Below are 21,703 nucleotides of genomic sequence, written 5' to 3' on the forward strand. Positions count from 1 at the left end.
CAAATCTGGTCTCAGACCAGAACTTGACACTTAACTAGCTGTGTGACCCTGGGCAAGTCACTTAACCCCAATTGCCTTGCCAAAAAAAAAAAAAAAAAAAAAAGAGGCAGCTCAAACAGACATCTTCTGCGTGAAGCCTTTTCTGATCCCCCACACCTGCAAGGGCCCTGCCTCCCTTGCTGACTTGTCTTTAACAACATTTACCTTTGTGTTTATTTTATCCCCTTTATATTTAAGCTAGAGATGCTTATGTAGGCCTACATGTTGTCTCTCTCATTAGACTATAGATCCCTTAGGGGACAGCTAGGTGGCACAGTGGATAGAGCACCGGCCCTGGAGTAAGGAGGACCTGAGTTCAAATCCAGCCTCAGACACTTGACACTAGCTGTGTGACCCTAGGCAAGTCACTTAAGCCCAATTGCCTCACCAAAAAAAACAAACGAACAAAACAAACAAAAGAACAGACTCCTTGAAAGTGGAAACTGGTTCATTCCTTGTATTTGTGTCTTCAACACTTAGCAGAGTACTTGGCACATAGTAGGTATCTAATAAATGCTTGTTAATTGATTGGAGTTTAGAAGAGAGACTAGAGCTGCACAGAGATGATCACTGAACCACAAGAGCTGATGAAATTGCCAGGTGGGAGGGTGTGGGAGAAAGGAAGAGGCCCCAGGCTAGAGCGTTCGGGATCCATGCAGTAAGTGGACTTGACCCAAAGATCTTGGAAAGCAGACTGAGCAGAGGAGAACCGAGAGAAGGGCAGGGGCTCAGCAGTGCCACGTGTTGCCAAGAGGCCCCCAAGGATGGGCCTGAGAAAAGAGCATTTGATTGGGCAATCACAAGGTCCCTGGTAACTTTGGGGAGGTTGGTTTGAGTTGGCTGGAAGCCAGATTTCAGATGCCATGCTTTCTAAAAGTCCCTTCCAGGGCGGCAGAAATACTTGTGGTCAGCTACGCTCCTTCCCCAGGGCGTGGATTTCCTTGCTAGGGGAAGGAGCCTTCCATCAGTGGGTGATTCCGGGAAGTCTCCTGATTTGCCAAAGCTCCCCTGGCTTCCTGCCCTCCCTCAGACATTGTGAAAAACCCTGCTGCTTCTTTGATGAGCTCAGCACCTCCCTGCAGGAGTGACTGTCTTGGCTCCCTGTTCTAAGTTCTCAGCGAGGGGCTGTGTGCAGCCTCTCCATCAGCACTTCCGCTGGGAGGAGTCAAGCATTCGTCATTCGAGTCTTGAGGGCTTCAAGTGACAGCTGTGGTCACTAGTGGTGTTTGGGCTTTGAACAGACATTACCCAGAAATGGAAATGCAGCTCAGCTGGCGTCGGCTGCGCTCCTCCGCTAAGGCTGCTAGATGGCGCCGTAGTGCAAAGAGCGCCAGGCCTGGAATCAGGAAGGCTCATCTTCCTCAACTCAGATGTGGCCTCAGACACTTCCTAGCTGTGTGACCCTGGCCAAGTCACTTCACCCTGTTTGCCTCAGTTTCCTCACCTGTAAAATGAGCTGGAGAAGGAAATGGCCAACCACTCCAGCATCTCTGCCAAGAAAACCTCAAATGGGGTCGCAAAGAGTTGGACAGACTGAAAAATAGTTGAATAACCCCTGCCAACCAGCAGGTCTGGCAGCAGGCTTGTAGCTTAGAGCCTGGCTAAAATTCCATGCCCCTCTTCCCAGAGAGACAGAACTTCACGTTCTCTGAGGCATCTCCTTCCCTTCCAATATCCCGTTGACTCTTCCTGGTGCGACCTTTCACCCAATTCCGAGGCCAGACACACCTGAAACAGGTCCAGGACAGGTCCCATTTCTGGTATCTTTTACCTTCATTCTAATTTTTTTTTTTTTGTGAGGCAATCAGGGTTAAGTGACTTGCCCAGGGTCACATAGCTAGTAAGTGTCTGAGACTGGATTTGAACTCAGGTCCTCCTGACTCCAGGACCAATGCTCTATCCACTGCTCCATCCAGATGCCCGTCCCCTTATTCTAATTTAATTTATATTCTTTGGCACAGGCCCCCAAAGCCCCATCCGAGCTTTGCGGGCACTGGTGTGGTACTCCTTTTTTGAAGGGATACCACCGGGTCATCTTGACCTGTCCCTGGTTGTTTGGCACATTCAGGGGCTTCTGGGGAACAGGCCCCTCGTCCTTTGTGCTCCCACCTCCTTCTGCTGCCCCACAGTTCTGGTTTCCTGCTTGTTAGCACCTGTATTTCCACAGATGACATGCTTACCAAAAAACTAGAAGTCTAGACAGTCCACGTGAAGCTGTTCTACAGGTTAAATTCCAAAACCGTAGAAACCCGTCCTAGGTTCATTTTGGGTTTCTGGCCCTGTCATTGCAGCTCTTGGCTTCCTGCCACACCCTCTGCAGGTCAGTGCTTTGGCTTGACCTTAGTCTGGGACACAAGCTGGAATTCAAAGTCAGGCCTTCAGACTCAACATCAGATGGGGAAACCAAAGACCCAGAAGGTTTATCAACTCACCCACATCACAGAAGCCGAGATTTGAACCCAGGACCTCTGACTCCACGTCTCCCCTTCTTTCTATTGTTCCATACTGCCTTGCCTCTAAAAGCCTCTGGTAAGGGAGGCAGTGTGGCAGTGGCCAGAAGACTCCTGGGGGATCAGCGGCCCCAGCCCCAAGCCTAGCTTCATCTGGTCTTGAGGCTACTTGATTCCTGGGTGAGCCTGCGTACACGCTGAGGTATACATCTTCCTAAGCTCTATAAACATTTGGGCAGTAACACAGTGGCCTCCCTTAAGAAATAATTGTAGAGAGGCAGCTAGGTGGCACAGTGGATAGAGCTCCAGCCTTGAAGTCAGGAGGACCTGAGTTCAAATCCAGCCTCAGACACTTGACACTTTCTAGCTGTGTGACCCTGGGCAAGTCATTTAACCCCATTGCCTCAAAAAAAAAAAAGAAATAATTGTAGGGGTGCAGTGTAATAAGTGGAATACTGTGTAGTAAGAGGAATAATGCTAATTATTTAGAATTGGGATGCTCTTTAGAGATCACTGAGCCCAGCCCTCTCATTTCCCTTCTGCAGAAACTGGGCCCAGAGAGGTTGTGCCGTGCCTAGGGCCACACAGCTAGCAACCATCTGTGGCCGGACTCAAAGCCAGGTTTTCATGACCCCTCGATCCAGAGCACTATCCATTACACCACACAGCCTCTCCCCAGTTAGAGTAAGAAACCAGATGGTTTTCTTTTTTGCTTTTTAAGTGCTTACTCATTATCATGAAGCAAAATGCCCGACTAAAAAGGGCATTCATGTGAGTCAGAGACCAGACACTCCAGCCCTGGAAAGGCTGGGATAGGCAAGGAGAGAAAATGCCTTGTAGATCAAGAAAGAAGGAATCTGGGAAGGCTGGAGAGGCTCTGACTCTGAGGCCTTTCTCAGGGGATCTCCAGATGACTTACCCAGCAGAAGCCTCTTCCACCAGCCCTTTGGGGAGGGCGAGAAGAGGGGTGTGGCTGCTCCTTTAGGGTGAGAAGTGAACCCCACTGAGACGTCTGTGACTGAGCTAAAGCGTCAGAGACCAGGACTTGGGCCAGACCACTTTCCTCTCTTGAGGTGCTTTCCCCAAAGTGAAAGGTCCAGACCCACAGTTTTCTGTCAGAGCATAAAGTGCTGCTTCCTGTTACCGCCTTCTGTGTCCTGACTTTCCCCACTGTGCCCCTGTTGCGGTTTCAGAGGGTCACCAGACCTTGGAGGGCATCCGCTCCACTCACCTCACGTTAGAGATGAAAAAACCGAAGACTGGAGAAGTTGTGACTTGCCCAAGGGGGTGGGAGAGAGCTCAGAGGCCTTCGTTTTACAGATGAGGAAACTGAGGCCTGGGGGATGTTAGTGGCTTGTCTAGAGTTACACTGGCAGAAAGTGTCAGAGCTGAGGTTCAAACCCAGATCCTCCGAGCCCTGGCAAGTGCCAGGGCTATGAAGTGAACTTTGGACTTCCGCTCATTTTTAGCTTTACAAAGAGCTGTTATCCTCGTGTAACCAACAAAGAAACTGAGGGTCAGGGAGGTTAAACTCCTTGTCCAGAGTAATGGAGCTCATAGAGTGAGAATTCGAACCCAGACCAGGTCATGGACTTCAAGACCACATCCACTCCCTCCAGAGGTAGCTGCCCAGGGCACACAGAAGGGGTCCAGTCCATGGCAGTAAGGAGGCAGGAAGCCAAAGAATGGGACTTGTGGCCTCACCTTCATCAGTCAAGTTCTTTAACCAGCTGAGCTACCTGGTCCAAAACAAACCTTGCTGATTGACTCTCTGACTGCCTAGCCTACTAGCTGCTCAGAAACCATGTGACCAGTCATTAGCAGGTTCCTCCTTTTCAGGATTGTCACCCAATGGAGCCTGGAGCTCGGCCAGGCCACCCCATGCCCAACACACCTCCACCTGGCTATGGCCAGGCTCACCTGGGAGTCGAGAAACCTGGATTCTCATCTCAGTTTTAGCAATGACCTTAGGCACACTAACTCTCTGGGCCTCAGTTTCCTAATCTATAAAATGACCTCTAAGGTCTCTTCTAGCGCTGACATTCAAGGCTCTGCAGACCTATGACGCTGATGGTTCTAAAGCCTCCTCAACTTGTAAAACATCAGACCACACGTTTGTTCCTCTTCCCACATGCAGAGTGCCAAGGACTTGTGTCTGTTTTTCTTAATAAATTTTATCTCGATGCAGCCTTTCTGTCTGTTGACTTTTGCAACTTTCTTTCCAGTTCTCTTTTTATCTTTATGACAATGACAATAATTACTATTGCACAAACAAAGCCAAAGCAACCAAGATTAGAAGGGAAGCAGAAATCTGGGAAACAATTTTTACAACCAGTGTCTCTGACAGGGGCCTCATTTCTAAAACATATAGAGAACTGAGTCAAATTTATAAGAATACAAGTCATTTCCCAATGGAGAAATGGTCAAAGGATATGAGCAGGCAGTTTTCAGATGAAGAAATTAAAGCCATCTATAGTCATATTGAAAAAATGCTCTAAATCACTATTGATTAGAGAAATGCAAATCAAAACAACTCTGAGGTACCCCATCACCCCTATCAGATTGGCCAACATGACAAAACAGGAAAATGATAAATGCTGGAGAAGATGTGGGAAAATTGGAACACTAATGCATTGTTGCTGGAGTTGTGAACTCATCCAACCGTTTTGGAGAGCAATTTGGAACTATGCCTAAAGGGCCATAAAATGTGCCTACCCTTTGCCCCAGCAAAAGCACTTCCAGGGCTGTATCCCAGAGAGAGCATACAAATGGGAGAAGGACCCACGTGTACAAAAATATTTATAGCAGCTCTTTTTGTGGTGGCAAAGAATTGGAAATTGAGGGAATGCCCATCAATTGGGGAATGGCTGAACAGGTTGTGGTATATGAATGTAATGGAATACTATTGTGCTATAAGAAATGATGAGCAGGTGGACTTCAGAAAAGCCTGAAAAGACTTGTACGGACTGATGCGGAGTGAAGTGAGCAGAGCCAGGAGAACATTGTACATAGTAACAGCCACATTGTGCGATGACTGACTTTGATTGACTTAGCCCTTCTCAGCAATGCAATGATCTAAGACAACTCCAAACAACTCATGATGGTAAATGCTATCCACATCCAGAAAAAAGAACTTTGGGGTCTGAAGGCAGATGGAAGCATGCTATTTTCTCTTTTTTTGTTGTTTCTTCCTTCTCGTATTTTTTCCCTTTGGTTCTAATTCTTCTTTATAACATAACTAATGTGGGAATATGTTTAATATGATTGTACATGTATGGCCTATATTAGATTGCATGCCATCTTGGGGAGGGGGAAGGGGAGGGGGGGGGAGAAAATTTTAAACTCAAAATCTTATAAAAGTGAATGTTGAAAATTAAAAATAAATATTAAAAAATAGATAACAATTACTATTACTCACATTTATGTAATTTTTTAAGTTTACAAAACCCTTCATGTAGATGATCTCATCTGATCTTCTCAACAGCCCTGAGAGGTAGGTGATGTTATTTCACAGATGAGGAACCTGAGACTGAGAGAGTCAAATGACTTGGCCCAAAGACCACGCAGCTCATAAGAGGCAAGACTCAAAGCCAGGTCTTCCTGATTCCTGGTCTAGAATACCACCCCCTGCACCACACTGCCTACTGATTGGCTGCTGTCATTGGAACCCCTCCATGAGAACCTCATGCTGATGTCTCAGCCCGGCAGGAAAACGAGCCTACGTTCTCCAAGACTATGCTTGGCATGTGTGTGTCTGTGTCTGTCTGCCCAGATTGTGAGGTCCTCGAGGGCAGGGACTGTCTTTTACCTCTTTCTGTATCTGTAGAGCCTAGCATGGTCCCTGGCTCATAGTAGGTGCCGAACAAAGATTGTCTGGTTGTCCATCCAAAGACCAGCCTGGTTGAGTTCAGACGGGATTTTCAGCTGGCCCCCGTGACAAGAGTCTATGAGGGCACAAAAGGAAGGTGAGGACAGCTCTGCATTAGATCCTGGGGTCCCCGAAAGGTGTTCTCCAAGCCCAAATCCTGAAGTTCAGAACTTAGTGAAGCAGAAGTGACTCAAATTATCAGGAACCAAAAAGAGAAGTGGTAGCAGCGGGATTTTCTGTTTGCTTGGCTTCCTCTTTTTATCCCTCATCAAGCAGCTCTTCCCACTCCTACTTAGAAAATCCAGTTGTCCAATTTTAAAGAGAAAAGTTATTTTCTGGAGTCCAGGCAGGCAGAATTGTTAAATGAGTATGAATAACTTTGTAGGATTGAACCTTTTGAAAATAAAATATTGGTAGCTGTGTCTCTCAGGCAAAATTCTTCCTTGTACCAAATCACTGCCTCTCCTTCTCATCCCAGAGAAGACTACCAGAAGCAGAACATGGGAAGAGTGTTGGCCTTGGAGGCAGGGAGACCTCAGTGCAAATCCTGTCCCATACACACTTACTAGCTGCGTGACCTGGGCAAGTCACTTAACCTCTGTCTACCTGTTTCCTCAACTGTAAAATGGAGCTAGGAATGGCACCCACCTTCCAGGGTTGTTATGAGCATCAAGTAAGATAATATCTGTAAAGGCCTCAGCACAGTGCCTGGTGCATAGTAGATGCTTAATAAATGTGTATTCCCTTCTCTTTCCTACTTTTGGTTCAGCAGAAGAAAATGAAAGCAATTGTCGCTTGGTTTCAATAATAGCTTGTTGCTTTTATCTTTCCAGGCCCTTTAGTGAGGAAGGAGAAACAACAGACATGAAGGGTCTGATAGCCAAAAGACCCCAGAGACAGATGCAGCCAAAGATGAATTTGGGGAAAGTCCCTTAGCCATGGAAATCCAAGCCCTCCCGGAGGTGACGGCAGTGCCCCAGGACGCCCGCTCTTGCATCAGGCTGCTCAAGGCGGACCGAGAACGGCTGGTCACCCACATCCGCAATGTCCAGTGTCTGACTGACAACCTGCTTGCCAACGAGTACTTCTCCGTGGAAGATGCGGAGATCGTGGGCGCCTGCCCTACTCTGCCAGACAAGGTACAATCTTTGATGGGTCTGTTGCCTCTCACTGCCCTGGGGGTGGCATAGGGAGCCCCTCCTCTGGCCTCAAAGGCCATTGAGAATGGGATGATATCAACAAAGATGCCCGAGGTACCCACTTATTCACCAGTTCAGACATGTGTGTTTGGCCTTTTTTCTTAATAAAGACTTTTTATTTTGACTCAGTAGAAGAATCCCAGCAAATGTGCCAGAGAAGGGACCTCGGTCCTGGAGTCAGAGAACCTGGGTTCAAGTCCCAATTCTGATGCTTACTGTGTGTGTGTGTGTGACCTTGGGCAAGTCCCTGCTCCTCCCGGGCCTCAGTTTCCTCATCTGTAAAATGACAGGTTGGATTGGGTGGCTTCCCTTTCAGCTCTAGAGAAATGATTCTGTGATCAACATTCCCCCAAAACAGTTAGGCAAAGCGACCTGAAGAATTGGTTCTGCCTCACTTACGTTGCTGTTTTAATGTTAACTGGAAGGTAGGACATAGGCCATTGCATTTTCACTGAGTTTTGTGGCCACGAAAGTATTGTTTTCATTCATGTTGTTGAAGCCACGGAACGGTAGGGAGAGACTTCAGGGCCCTCTAATTTAACTCAACCTGAAAAAGAATTCCCTCTACAGCATCTCTGCATTAACAGATCCAGGGAAGGGGGATCTCTGCCCTCCCAAGGCTGCCTGCTCGGCTCCTAGGCAGGAGGTCACAATCTGCCTCCTGGTCACTCGGTGGTTCTGGCTCTGCTCTCTCCTGCCTCTGTTTTGCTTGGACAAGCAAACAGCTCCCAGATCACAGGACTAATTGCCTTCCTTGCTAACTCATTCCCTTCAGGCCCTTTTGTGGTTCTTGCTTCTGACTGGTAAATGAGTCAAAGATAAGAGTCTAAGTGCTAATGGAAACATTCAGTCTTGGCCAATGAAACTTGGGCAGCTGCTGGTCTACGGAAGGGATGAACGGGAGCAACCCACGAGCTGTAGAGCACAAAAATGTCCTGAGCTGTCTATACCACAAAGGGGGGTGGGGCGGGGGGACACTCCCCTCTGCAGGCTTCCACAGGTATGAAGATCACATAGAGTATCAGATCTTTTTTTTTCAGTGTATCGATAGTTGTTGATTTGCTTCTCATCTTTTTCTTTGGAAAACAAAATCTTTATCATAAGGGATGGTTCTTCGGGATGGAGAGGGATACAGTGGGACATTTAGATGAGGTAAAAAAAACTATCAATAAAAATTTATGTTAAAAAAGGTGGGGGGTGGCAGCTAGGTGATACAGTGGATAGAGCACCAGCCCTGAAGTCAGGAGGACCTGAGTTCAAATCCAGCCTCACACCAAACACTTGACACTAGCTGTATGACCCTGGGCAAGTCACTTAACCCCAATTGCCTAAAAAAAAAAAGTGTAGAGAGCTTCTTGTAATTTGGGGGCCACAGGGAGTTCCCCACTGTGACCCTAAAGACCATCCTAGAATTTGTCAGAGATGTGCTAAAGGGCATTCTCAGTCACATGTCAGTCCAACTCCTGCAATTTTTAAAAAGTAAAAATACCTCAACAACAATAACAAATCCTTCTTGGATAGTGGAGACACATTGGCTGTTTCCTAGAAAATCCCTCAGGGATCAGAGTGCCTAAGAAGGAGCCCCAGAAATAGTCTGTGGCCCTGCTGGTCTTGTCCTCTGTCCCCCTTAGGCTGGTGTACGTTTTGTCCCTGGAGAGTAAGGATGCATGGTGTCATTGCTAAAATGATCAGGCATCAATCAGGCCCGTTTGTCTCTTGACGCTTCACCAGCACCATGCCTAGAGGGTGGTCCAAGCTGGTGAATATTTCCCTGAGCACCCCATTTGTACCTGGAAAGACTATAGCATTAGAGCAAGAGCAGAGATGAGGAGGGAAAAGAAAACTCCCCAGGTGTGGCCTTCAGATCAGCAGTCTCCTAGGGTTCTCCGGTTCAGTTCTCAGTCAGGCAGCCCATTCCCCCAGGTTCGACTGCCCAACAAGCCGATGCAGGTAGCAGCTCAACTGGGGCCTGACCCAGAGGCAATACCGGTGTGTGCCCAGGCGCCTCTCCAAGACAAAGAGCGCTGTGGGGGCAAGCTGACGCCTGCCTGTTTGTCCTCACCTCTAGGTCCGTAAGATGCTGGACCTGGTTCAGAGCAAAGGGGAGGAAGTGTGTGAGTATCTCATCTCTGTGCTGCAGCAGATCCCAGATGCGTTCGTCGATCTGCAGCCGTGGCTGGAAGAGATCTGCTTCTCGCCCTCGGAGCTTGTGAGGGGCAGAACAATTGTGAACACTGACCCTGGTAAGCCAAGGAGCCAGCTGGCAGACCATGGCACTGGGGCATTATTTGCCAGGAGCTCTGGGACTTCCCACAGCATTCCCGATTCTGAGCCTCCCCGTCATCTCTCCTAGGAAACACTCATTGTTTTCCTTTTCAATCAAGCAAGGAGCATTTAGTAAGCAATTACAGCGTACCAAGCACTGTTAGGCCTGAGCATACAAATACAATAAATAACTCCTGCTTACAAGGTTCACGGGATCCACATAGGCTAGGTACCCTCAGAGCAATCAGTCAATCAGCAACCATTTATTTTGCACCTACTATATGCCAGGCATTGTGCTGAGAGGTACACAGATTGAAACAATCCCCATCCACAAGGACGTTCCATTCTAAGGGAGAGACAACAAGGTCTTACATAATTGTGTACGTACCTGCGTAAGTGTAAAATCAATGAACCTAGAGTCACTTGGGAGGGAAGCTGCTAGCAGAGGGGGGCTATCAACAAAGGTTCCCTGGAGAAGGGGGTGCTTGAGCTGTGCATGGAAGGGCATTCCAGCCCCGTGGGCCGGCCAGTGCCAAGGCAGAAAGGATAGATGAACAGCACAGCATCTCCTGGCATACCTGGGCCTGGTTGGCCAAACTGCTTTTTTATTCTGTTACAAAGAATCCACCCCCCCCCACCATATGCAATCTGTTCTCAAGTCTCACTGTGACACCCCCTTTAAAACATCTCTCAAATACGGCCCCTTCTCTCTGGGCGCTGCTGCCCCCTGGTGCGGGCCCCCATCACCTCGCACTTGGACCACTGCAACAGCTACTGGTGGGTCTGCCCACCATGCCGTGCCCTGCCCACTCCCATCCTTCGTCCATTCAGCTGCCCAGGTGATCTTCCCAGACATCAGGTCTGACATGTCACCTCCACTTTCAGGAAGTTCCAGTAGATCCTTATCACGCCTCAGAACCAGCATGAAATCTCCTGCTGGGCTCTGAAAGTGGCTTCCTCATGCTCGGTGTTCTCATGACACCGGCCTCCCTACTGTTCTTCATACATGACATTTCATCTGCCCACATTTGCCCTGGCTCTCCCCCGTGCTCTCCTTCCTAATCTCCCCCTGCCTTTTCTGGCCTCCTTCAAATCCCAGCTAAAATCCCCCTACCCCAGGAAGCCTCTCCTGATTCCCCCTCAATTCTGGTGCCTTTCCTCCAAAATCACCGCCAATTTATCCTGTGTATAAAGCTTGTTTGGACGTAACTGTTTGCATGTTTTCTTGTTCTTCAGAATGTAAGCTCCTTGAGAGCAGGGGCGATCTTTGGCCTTTCCTTGTATCCCCAGCCCTTAGCATTGTCTCTGGCACACAGTAGGTGCTTAATAAGTGCTTACCGACTTGATTTTTACAAGGGCTGGCTCTCTGGGTAAGGCAAGAGGGTCGAAACGTTTGGATATGAAGATGATGTAAAAACAAGATATTAATAAGATATTTTTAAAAGAATGCATGCTAGGTGAAAAGTTAAGGTAATTTCTTCCTGAATCACGATAGGCTGCTCCTGATACTAGAATCTTTCCTGCACAGCGTAGAGGAAGCCAGCTTCTCATTCTTGGAAATGCCACCGTTTGCCCTCATCTCTCTCTCTCTCTTTCTCCCTTCCTTCCTTTCCTCCTCCTCCTCCTTCTCTCCCTCTCCCCTCTGTCCTCCCTCCCCTCCCGCCCGCCCTCCTGCCCCGTCCTGTTCCCTCCACTCCTCCACCAGTGAGCAGGTACACCCAGAAGCTGCGCTCCGAGTGGGGCCGGGATTCCAAGTTCCTCACCTCCTACAGTCAGAAGGAGGAGATGCTGCTGGCGGACACATACACTGAGAACATCATGGAGCTGCTGGACTTTCGCAACGAGAGCCTGGGCAGCGTCAGCAGCCTGGGCTCCCTGCTGGACGACCCCGCGGGAGTCATCAACCGGGAGGGAGAGACGGTCTTCGTCTTCGGCGACGCGGGCGTGGGCAAGTCGGTGCTGCTGCAGAAGATGCAGAGCCTGTGGGCGCGGGAGGAGCTGGGCCGGGCCAAATTCTTCTTCCCCTTCCGATGCCGCACGTTCAGCTGCTTTCCCCCGCGCGCGGCCCTCAGCCTGCGGGACCTGCTCTTCACGCACAGCTGCTGCCCGGAGCTGGAGCCTGACGCCGTGTTCGCCTTCCTCTTGCGCTTCCCGCAGTCCGTCCTCTTTACCTTCGACGGCTTCGACGAGCTGCATTCGGACTTCGACCTGAGCCAGGTGCCGGACGCGGCCTCCCCGCTGCAGCCCGCCCACCCCCTGGCCCTGCTGGCCAGCCTGCTCCGGGGCAAGCTGCTCCCGGGCGCGGGGAAGGTGCTGACCTCCCGCACCGGCGTCGAAGTTCCTCGTGCCCTCATCCGGAAGAAGGTGCAGCTGCGGGGCTTCTCCCCCAGCCACCTGCGGGCCTACACCTGCAAGTTCTTCCCGGATCGGGCCCTGCAGGTGCGAGTTCTGAACCAGCTGGACGCCAGCCCCAACCTGTGCAGCCTGTGCTCGGTGCCCTTATTCTGCTGGATCATCTTCAGGTGCTTCCAGCACTTCCACGGCACCCACGAGGGCGCCCATCACCTGCCCGACCGAACGCTGACTCTCACGGACGTCTTCCTGCTCATGGCGGAGGCCCACCTGAACCGAGCCCTGCCCACCAGCCTCCTGCAGCGGAACACGCGGAGCCAGGTGGAGACCTTCCGCTCGGGCCGGGAGACGCTGTGTGCCCTGGGCCGGCTTGCCTACTGGGGCATGTTGAAGAATCTCTTCGTCTTCAGCCAGGAGGAGGTGGAGGCCTCCGACGTGCAGGAGGGGGACCTCCAGCTGGGCTTTGTCCGGGCGGTGCCGGAGCCAGGGCCCGTCGGAGACCAGCTGGCCTATGAGTTCTTCCACATCACTCTCCAGTCCTTTTTCACGGCCCTCTTCCTCGTAGCTGACGACAAGGTGAGCACGAGGGAGCTCCTGAAGTTCTTTGGTGAGTGGACGCCCCGGGGGCAAAGGGCAGCCTCCATCCCGCTCCCCTTGCTCAGGCTGAGCTGCCTTGGGGGGAGCAACCTGGACAAGGAGGACCCCTTCCGAAACAACGACCACTTCCAGTTCACCAACCTCTTCTTGTGCGGGCTGCTGTCCAAGGCCAAGCAGAGGCTCGTCCGGCACCTGGTGCCGGTCGAGGCCCTGCGCAAGAAGCGGAGGGCTCTCTGGAGGCACCTGTTTGCCAGCCTGCGCTCGTACCTGAAGAGCCTGCCCCGCACCCACACGGGGGAGTTCAACCAAGTGCAGGCCATGCCCACCTTCATCTGGATGCTGCGCTGCATTTACGAGACCCAGAGCCAGAAGGTGGGCCGGCTGGCCGCCAGGGGCATCTGCGCCAACTACATCAAGCTGACCTACTGCAACGCCTGCTCCGCGGACTGCAGCGCGATCTCCTTCGTTCTACACCACTTCCCCAAGCAGCTGGCCCTCGACTTGGACAACAACAACCTCAATGACTACGGGGTGAAGGAGCTGCGTCCCTGCTTCAGCCGCCTCACAGTGCTCAGGTGAAGCCTTGTGCCAAGCTCGCCCTGGCCGGGTGAATGCCGCCCGCTGCTGGGCAAAGAGCGGGGCTCGGGCCTAGCTCTGGGTGCCTGGGCCGGGTGCTACCTCGTTCGTTCGTTCATTCATTCATTCATTCGTTCACTCATTCATTCATTCAGCGAGCATTTATTAAAGCCTGCTCTGATTGGAACTAGGGATTCACCTACAAAGTTCCTTAGGGAACTTACATAATATTAGAGAAGAGGTAAACCTACACGAATAAGGAAATGCAAAATACATACAATGTAATCTCCAGAGGGAGAGTGCTAAGTAGTGGAGGGAAGGGGAAAGCATCTCCTAATAATAATAGCACCTACTATGTGCAGGCTCTGTGCTAAGCACTTTACAGCTATCTCAACTGAAGCTCACAACAGCCCAGGGAGCTAAGTGCTATTATCCCCATCTTATAATTTAGGAAACTGAGACAGGAAGAGGTGACACAACCTGTAACTCAGGCCAGATTTGAACTGGGGTCGGCCTGACTTCAGGCCGAGCTCTCTATTCATTGCAACGCCTAGATTAAATGAACAGATTTAGGCATGATACCGCCTAAGTTTGAAGGAGTTAGCTGAAGTCATTTATGGTGTACAAATCCAGGATTTCTGGGAGCCTTAGGAATGTGTGATGTAGTGAGAAGTCAGGAGACACCTGGGCTCAAGTCCCTGTTCAAAATCATCCTTGATAGAGAATGTTTTAAGTTTGCAAAGCATCGATCCATTTGATTGTCTCAACGGCCCTGTGAGCAAATAAATTAACAAAAACATTTCTTAAAAGTGTTTTCTATGTGCCTAGCACTGTGCTAAGGCTAGGGATACAAATACAAAAGAAAGCTAGTCCCTGCCTTCAGGGAACTTCCATTCTATTATTTAGGAGGACTTAGGTGGAAGAAGGGTGACCAAGCCTGGTTATTATGGCCTGAGAAGACTGGGTTAGTGACTGGAGCCAGAGGGGAGTTGATCTACAGGTGCTCTAAAGGAGGAGTGGCAGTCATGTATGGTTTCAGAACTGGTCAGAGAGGGGCGGATGCCAGGAGGGGAAGTGGCAAGATGGTGGCCTGAGTGGAATCAGAAGATTGGCTGAAACCAATAGCTACACACTCACCAGTCAGGACAACACAGGTCCCAGGCTGGGAGTTCCAGAGCTGTGGTTGAAGTCCCCTGGGAAGGTGCCTCTATTGATCCTCTCTAATTTATCTGGTCTATATCTCATTGATATGTAGTAGCTTGCATATCACCTCCCCCATTAGACTGTGACCTCTTTGAGAGCCAGGACTGTGTTTTTGCCTTTGTATCCCTAGTACTTAGCACCATGCCTGGTACATAGTGGGTGCTTAATAAATGCTTACTGACTGACCAAAGTCTGAAGTAACTTCCTGCCAGCAGTGGGTGGCGGGTTCTAGTTTTCCAGAGAAGGGAGGCAGGCAGGACAGATGGCAAGAAGACAGCCAGGGTAGGATGTTATGTCTGTGCAATGGGTCAACTTAGCCCGATTTTGCAGTTAAGGCTGTCAAGGGCCCAAAAGAGGGGAATAGATGTGCCCAGGGTGACACATTAATAGATTTTAGATCCAGGCCAGGCACTAGCTTGTGCTGCCCTTCTCCTCCCTCTTCAGGCCTCAGTTTCCTCATCTGTGAAAGGAGTGGGTTTGATTAGGTGGTCTTTGAGGTCCCTGAGCTGGAGCTCAGATAGTCTGTGAATCTATGAGTGTCTGTGAATTTTCCACAGATAATCCCTGTTGAGGCAGCCTGGAGAGAGGGCTGGATTGAGAGTTGAGTTAGAATCTTACCCCTGCTACTCACTCGCAGTGTGACCAAAGGCAAGTCGCCTCCCCTCTCCGAGACTCAGGAATGATATGGTTCCTTGGCCACATTATCAGAAAGTCCTGGTTTTAGAGCTGGATGGGTCAACAGAGCTTAAGTGACTTGTCTAAGGTCACCAAGTCTGTGGTCAGATTTGAATCCAGGTCTTCCAGACTCCAAGTCCAGCCTTCTCTCCATTTCTCTACCCATTCCTTGTTAAATGGGTCAAATTTGAATGAAAGTAAGGGGCTCTTTGGGCAGCTAGGTGGCACCATAGGGCACAGAGTGCAGGGCCTGGAGCCAGGAAGAACTGAGTTCAAATCTAACCTAAGACCCTCACTACCTGTGTGACCTTGGGCAAGTCACTAACCTCTGTCTTCTTCAGTTTCCTCATCTATAAAATGAGGTTATAAAATAACAGCACCTACTTCACAAGGTTGTGAGATACTAAGATACTTCTAAAAAGAACCTAGCACAGTGCCGGGCACCTAGTAGGTGCTTAGTTAGTGCCTGTTCCTTTCCCTTCCCCCTCTTGAGCCTGTGAGTAGCACGGTATTTCAGGGTCTGTGACAGGGTCGTGTATCTTAGCGTCCGAGAGAACTGCCCTGTGGGTAGCAGACCCAGGCTGGTAAGAAGTGGCCAGACCAGTTTCTCTGTTGTGTTTATTTCCTGTTTCCTTTCAGACTCAGTGTGAATCAGATCACCGACTCCGGCGTCAAGGTGCTGTGTGAGGAGCTAACGAAATACAAAATTTTGACATTTTTGGGGTATGTATTTTGGGGTGTGGATGGGGACAGTGAGTGTGAAGCCTCAGTTGGGGGGGTACAACCCATGAAAGACATTGCCCTGGGAGGAGGGAGAGCTGTGTTCTAGTTTTGATTCTGCTGTGTGATACCAAACAAGTCAATTTCCCTCCTCAAGGCCATAGTTTTCCCAGTCTGTAAAATGGGGGGAGGCAGCGAGGTGACCTCCAAGGTCCCTTTGAGGTCTAGCAGTCTAAGATTCCCTGACAATCCTACAATCTCATCTGAGGCTCCAAGCTCATGTCTATAGCCACGGCACTGACCTACGGTCAAGGAGCAAGATGGCCCAGGGAAAGGCACGTGGGATGAGGACGTGCATCTGGAAGGAGACAATGGGCTGTCTTGGAGATGCCTCCATTCAAGTCTTCCTCTGGTGCCCTTGATGACATGTAAGGGGCTGGAAGGCCATGCCAACAGGCTCTGACAGGTTCCCCCAAACAGTAACTGCTTCAGGTCTACACCCGAGGAGGGGCTGTGTGTTTGTTGTCCAGAAGTATCCCGGCAAAGTGGGGGGGGGGGGCTGGGAACAGGGTCGATTTTTGTAACCACGGCAACCCTTGAAGACCATCTTTGGTGTTTTGTAGTGAGAAAAGCATGGCTTTGGGGTCGAGAGACCGAGTTCAAAACTTTCCTCTCACACTTATTCCCTAGGTGAACTTGGCCAAGTCCCTGGACCACACTGAGTGGTTTCTGAGGTTCCTTCTAGCTCTGTATCAATGACCCCAGCAAGTTGTAGAGGGATTGCTGTATCCGCATCAGTCGGGGGAGAGGACAAAATAAAAAGTAGTGACTTATTTATGAGTTAATTTTAATTTCCTCCAGGCTTTTGGAATCTCTTCCCTGGCCTTGTCACTCCAGGCTATGGTATCCACAGAAAAAGAGAAAGAAAGAGAGAATGAGAGAAATGGAGAGAGAGACAAAGAGAGAGAGAGAGAAAAAGAAAGAAAGAAGGAAGGAAGGAAAGAAAGAACTTAACAAGCTTGCCCCAAAAAGGGACGTGTAAAGACATCTCCCCTGACTCCTTCATGGAGCTGTGAGCGTGGAAGCAGGGGAGGATCCATGAGTATGGAACATTGTATATATTGACAGATTTTTCTGATGCATTGATTGGTTTCGCCGATTTTTCTCTTTTAAATTCTTTATCCTAATAGATAGTTTTCTGGGAGGGGGTGAGGAGAGAGAGATTGAATAAGTAAAAACAAGAGACCAATAAAAATTTGTGATTTTTAAATTATCCTAGTTTTCCAGGTAGAAGAGAACTCAGAAGTCATGGAGTCAGCTCTCTCATTTTGCAGTTGAAGAAAATGAGACTGAGAGGGGAAGTATGTTGCCCCCAAAGTTATATTAGGTGTCGCAGTGGTTAGAGCACTGGCCAGGGAAACCTGAGTTCAAATCTGGCCTTGGAACTTACCAACTGTGTGACCCCGGGCCAGTTACTTCACCTCCATTTGCCTCAGTTTCCTCATCTGCAAAACAGGATAACAATAGCACTAACCTTCTGGGATTGTTTTGATGGTAAAGTGACAAAAATAAGTGTTTAAAGCACTATAAAATTCTAGGTATTATTGTTATTATTATTTGTATTATACTTGTAGTAAGTGATGAGTCAGAATTTGAACCTGCATCATCTGACTTCAGACCTAGTGCTTTTTTTCATCACAGACTTTTGACTTGTTAAAGCCCCCAGACCACGCCAAGACGTCCTAAAGTTTTGCCTGAAACTGTGATTTCTCTCCAAGGTTATACAATAACCAAATTACCAACATTGGAGCCAAATACGTTGCTAAGATGCTGGAGGAGTGCACAAATCTCACACACTTGAAGTGAGTTAAACTGCCTTGGGCGGGGGGGAGGGGAGGAGGGGGAGGGGGACAGAAGATGAAATGGGGAAGGGTGTCTGGTTGGTGTGGGGGGGGGTGGGATACATCTCCTCCCTTCCCTTAGCCTGGTGAAGCGTCATGAAAATTCAGAATGAAGAGGCTTCTCAGGGGAGTGGATAGCCAGTTCCTAGCATGTTAGCCATTATCTAACAGCATCATTATATTCTAAAGCACCTGGCACAGTGCCTGGCATATGGTCAGCGCTATATAAATGTTAGCGAGGATGAGGTCTTATTTGGACTCTTTGCCCCAGTGTCCTAGCAGCTTTCTGACTTTAAGTTAGCCGGTTACTATTGTATTCAGTAAATGATCCCCTAGTAACCAGAAGAATAGAGGCTGGGGCACAGGCTTTCTGGGTCATTCCTTTTTTCATGTACAGAAATGTCGTAACTCTCTCCACAGACTGGGAGCAAACTATATAACAAGTGAAGGAGGAAAATGTCTGGCCTTGGCTATTAAGAAGAGCAAGTCAATCCTGGACATTGGGTGAGTAGGAGCATGTATGTAGAGGTGAGCAGCTCTCTAGGATAGGGCCTGGGCCCCCCACAGGCCATCCTGGGGAACGCCATTAGATTGTAAGCTCCCTGAGGGCAGGGATTGTCTTTTGCCGCTTTGGTTGGCCTTAGCACAGTGCCGCACACATGGCAGGCATTTAATAAATGTGTTAATTGATTGATATTTATATAGACCATTAATGTCCTGGCCTTGTTCATGCTCATGCCATCCTTGTGGTATTGGCGGTGACCCTGTCACCTTGCCCTCCTGTGTCTGCCCCATTTACCTAGGAAGGGGGGTGGAGAACAAGTTTCAGGCCATGTGACTTCACATGAGTTCAACTATTCCCTCTGTTCTGGGAGCCCCTGCGTCTCTGGATCTAGCCCCAGGCTCTCCCATGACCTCCCGCCCCCATGAGAATAATCACTAGCATTTATATTGTACTTTTAGGTGTTCAAAGCACTTTATATATGTTATCTTATTTGGCCCTCAGCTACAACCCTGGGAGGTAGGCACTATTGCTATCTCTGTTTTAGAGATGTGGAGACTGAGGCTGAGAAAAGCCACATGACTTGCCTAGGGTCACACAGCTAGTAAGTGTCTGAGGTTAGATTTGAACGCTGGTCCTTCTCACTCCAAGTCTAACACACTATCCGCTGTGCTACCCAGCTCCCTATAACTGCCTGCTAGAAATCTTCAGCTGGGTATCTGAGGCCTAGTTCAGGTTGCACCTCCCCCAGGAAGACTTCTGGATACCTCCCCCAGACAAAGGAGTCCTCTCTCTTCTCTGCTTCCGCCAGTGTTTGTGGTCTGGACCTCTTCTTTGGCCCCTTGGCTCTCTACATTGTGTGATGTTTATTTGTGTCCATTATTCTTCCTGCAGTGGACTGTAGGCTTCCTGAGGACAGGGCTGGGCAGTCTAGTCTCTCCATATCCCTCCTGTCAAGCCCACAAGACCCTCCCACTGAGGAATGGCTTCATGGCTGAATTTCTCAGAGACACTAATGTCAGAGGACCATCTGGTAGAGAGGCTTAGAAGGGTTTATCTCCCCACCTCCTTGGGTTTCCATGTCATAAGCATTCTTCATATCAAAATGTGCATACGAAGTATAAAACAGCACGGTCGGGGCAGCTAGGTGACGCAGTGGATGGAGCACCAGCCCTGGAGTCAGGAGGACCTGAGTTCAAATCCAACCTCAGACACTTGACACTTAAGTAGCTGTGTGACTCTGGGCAAGTCACTTAACCCCATTGCCTAGCCAAAAAAAAAAAAAAAAATGCATGGTGTCCTGGGAAGATCTCTGGTCTGGTGTCACAAGGCGTGGCCCTTTCATGTGCTCGCTCTGTGATCCTAAGCAGTCATTTCATCTCCAAACACGAGGAGATGACTTGCCCAAGATCACTCAGCATGTAGCAGAGCTTCGGAGCTGGAACGCATGTCCTCAAACTCCAAACCTAGCGCTCTCTCCATTGGGCCACACTGCCTCCCACACCCACCTCACTGCTTAGAAGAGTCTGCTAAGGCTGAAGTCTCCCTAAGGGAGAAGAGGAAATGGTTCCAGTGGGCCTGGCTTGGGGATACTGAACTCTCTCTGACTCTTTCCCTGCAGGATGTGGGGCAATAAGATAGGAGATGAAGGGGCCAAGGCCTTCGCGGATGCACTGAGGAATCACCCCAGCTTATCCACCTTGAGGTAACCAAAGCACCTCCTTCTAAGACCACTCACTAGCTCTGGAGTAACTTGTTTTGGGGATGAGGTGGCAGGCCCCACTCCAAGCCCATTCCGTGTTCCTCTCCGTGGTGGGGGTGGGGGGAGGGACAGGGGATTGGCTTGTGCCAGGGTCCCTACCTTCTTCTGCCCCCCCTTAAGCAGTATCTCTGCTTTCTCATTTTCATAATGCTAGGTGTGGAGGGCTGCTTGCCTTCTTCTCCCTTTACATCTGTCGTCTCCTAGCTTTGGCCTCCTCACTCTCAATTCCCCTCTAGTCCTGCCTCCAGGCTCTGGGCTTTCCTGTTACACTGGTTGAAGGAGATGGGACCTGAGCCTAGTGGCCTTGTCCTGGGAGCCCTCCCAAGAATTTCCCCTGGTCTGCAGCTCATATATGGCCACATGACAGCCTGAAAAACTCGAGGGTGCTTTGAGGCCATTGGCACTAGCGCTGCTCCCTGCATTTACTGAAGTTTTCCCTGGCTTTGTCCTGGGCTCTGGACACAGGTCTTGAGCACAGAGATCAAAGAGAGGTTTCTGCCCTCAGTCAGAAGATTCAGTCATTCTGGTGGGGAAGCAGATACTGAAACAGTGGCTTCCCCAGTGGCAGTGGAGAAATATCCAGGATCCCTAGTGAAATGTCCCCTTGTGGCTTTTTTTTTCCCAGTCTTGCCTTCAATGGCATCTCCACGGAAGGAGGCAAAAGCCTTGCTCAAGCACTCCAGCAAAACAGCTCGCTGAAGATAGTTTGGTAAGGAGCATGGGAGCTTGGTGTGGAGGACCTGGTCTCGGGAATTCTCAAACAGTCACTGCATGTATTTGGGTTGGTATATCAGTCAACAAGCTTGCAGTTGGTGCTATGGGTAGGGTGTAGAGCTGGGAGTCAGGAAATCCCGAGTTTGAACATTTAACAGTAGTGTGATTCTGGGCAGTTATTCATTCATCTCTTAGCCTCAATTCCATCATCTGTGAAATGGGGATAACAATAGCGCCTACTCCACAGTGTTGTTATAAGGGTCCAATGAGATATCTGTAAAGATCTTGGCCAATGTTAAAGTGCTCTGTAAATGTCCACTATCATTGTTATTATTTATTAAGCACAAACTATGTGACAAGTGCTGGGAATACAGGGAATAAGCAAGGCTGTGAAGGACCTTACATTCTCCTGGGGGAGCCAGGGTACAACAAACACACAAATAAGTACAACACAATAGGGGGAGGGCTAACAACTGGGGAAGCAGGAAAGGTGTCTTGGGGAGGCGTACTCAAGTTGAGTCTTAAAGGCCAGGGGTCTGAAGAGGAGGGAAGAGCCTTCCATATTTGGGGGCTAGCCTGGGCAAAGGTGTGGAGGTGGGACGTGGGATGTCATGTGTGGGGAATGGTGCTTGGTCACTTTGGCAAGAATACAGAGTGCACAAGGGAGGAATTAGGCTGGGTAGAGAAGTGGGACTGAGCATGAGGGTCTTATAACAATAATAGCCAATATTTGTATGGCATATACAATGTGCCCAGCACTGTGCTAAGTATTTTATTATCTCATTTGATAATATGAATCAAAGCCAACCTGGAGTTTGTACTTCCTACTTATGGCACCAGCCTCTAGCATCAGGCTCTCATAGCCTTGAAATAAATCTAT

At 49.5% G+C, this 21,703-nt stretch overlaps 1 protein-coding gene across 7 annotated transcripts in view; it reads left to right on the plus strand.

The window, feature by feature from the left end:
• Window positions 1-21,703, plus strand: part of LOC114050514 (nucleotide-binding oligomerization domain-containing protein 1-like) — a 51,231-nt gene that overhangs the window by 19,718 nt on the left and 9,810 nt on the right. For 6 of the 7 annotated variants that reach the window (XM_027872268.1, XM_027872266.1, XM_027872269.1 and 3 more), the window contains 8 exons: window positions 7,191-7,496; window positions 9,625-9,799; window positions 11,527-13,345; window positions 15,864-15,947; window positions 17,723-17,806; window positions 18,266-18,349; window positions 19,969-20,052; window positions 20,735-20,818. In XM_027872268.1, coding sequence (XP_027728069.1) covers window positions 7,296-7,496; window positions 9,625-9,799; window positions 11,527-13,345; window positions 15,864-15,947; window positions 17,723-17,806; window positions 18,266-18,349; window positions 19,969-20,052; window positions 20,735-20,818 — 2,615 coding nt within the window. In that variant the 5' untranslated portion in view covers window positions 7,191-7,295. Of the gene's footprint in view, window positions 1-7,190; window positions 7,497-9,624; window positions 9,800-11,526; window positions 13,346-15,863; window positions 15,948-17,645; window positions 17,807-18,265; window positions 18,350-19,968; window positions 20,053-20,734; window positions 20,819-21,703 lie in introns of those variants that run through there. The other variant, XM_027872272.1, reaches the window with a different exon arrangement.

The sequence above is a fragment of the Vombatus ursinus genome, unplaced genomic scaffold (assembly GCF_900497805.2).
Source record: "Vombatus ursinus unplaced genomic scaffold, bare-nosed wombat genome assembly UNPS02014799.1, whole genome shotgun sequence".
Lineage (NCBI taxonomy): Eukaryota > Metazoa > Chordata > Mammalia > Diprotodontia > Vombatidae > Vombatus > Vombatus ursinus.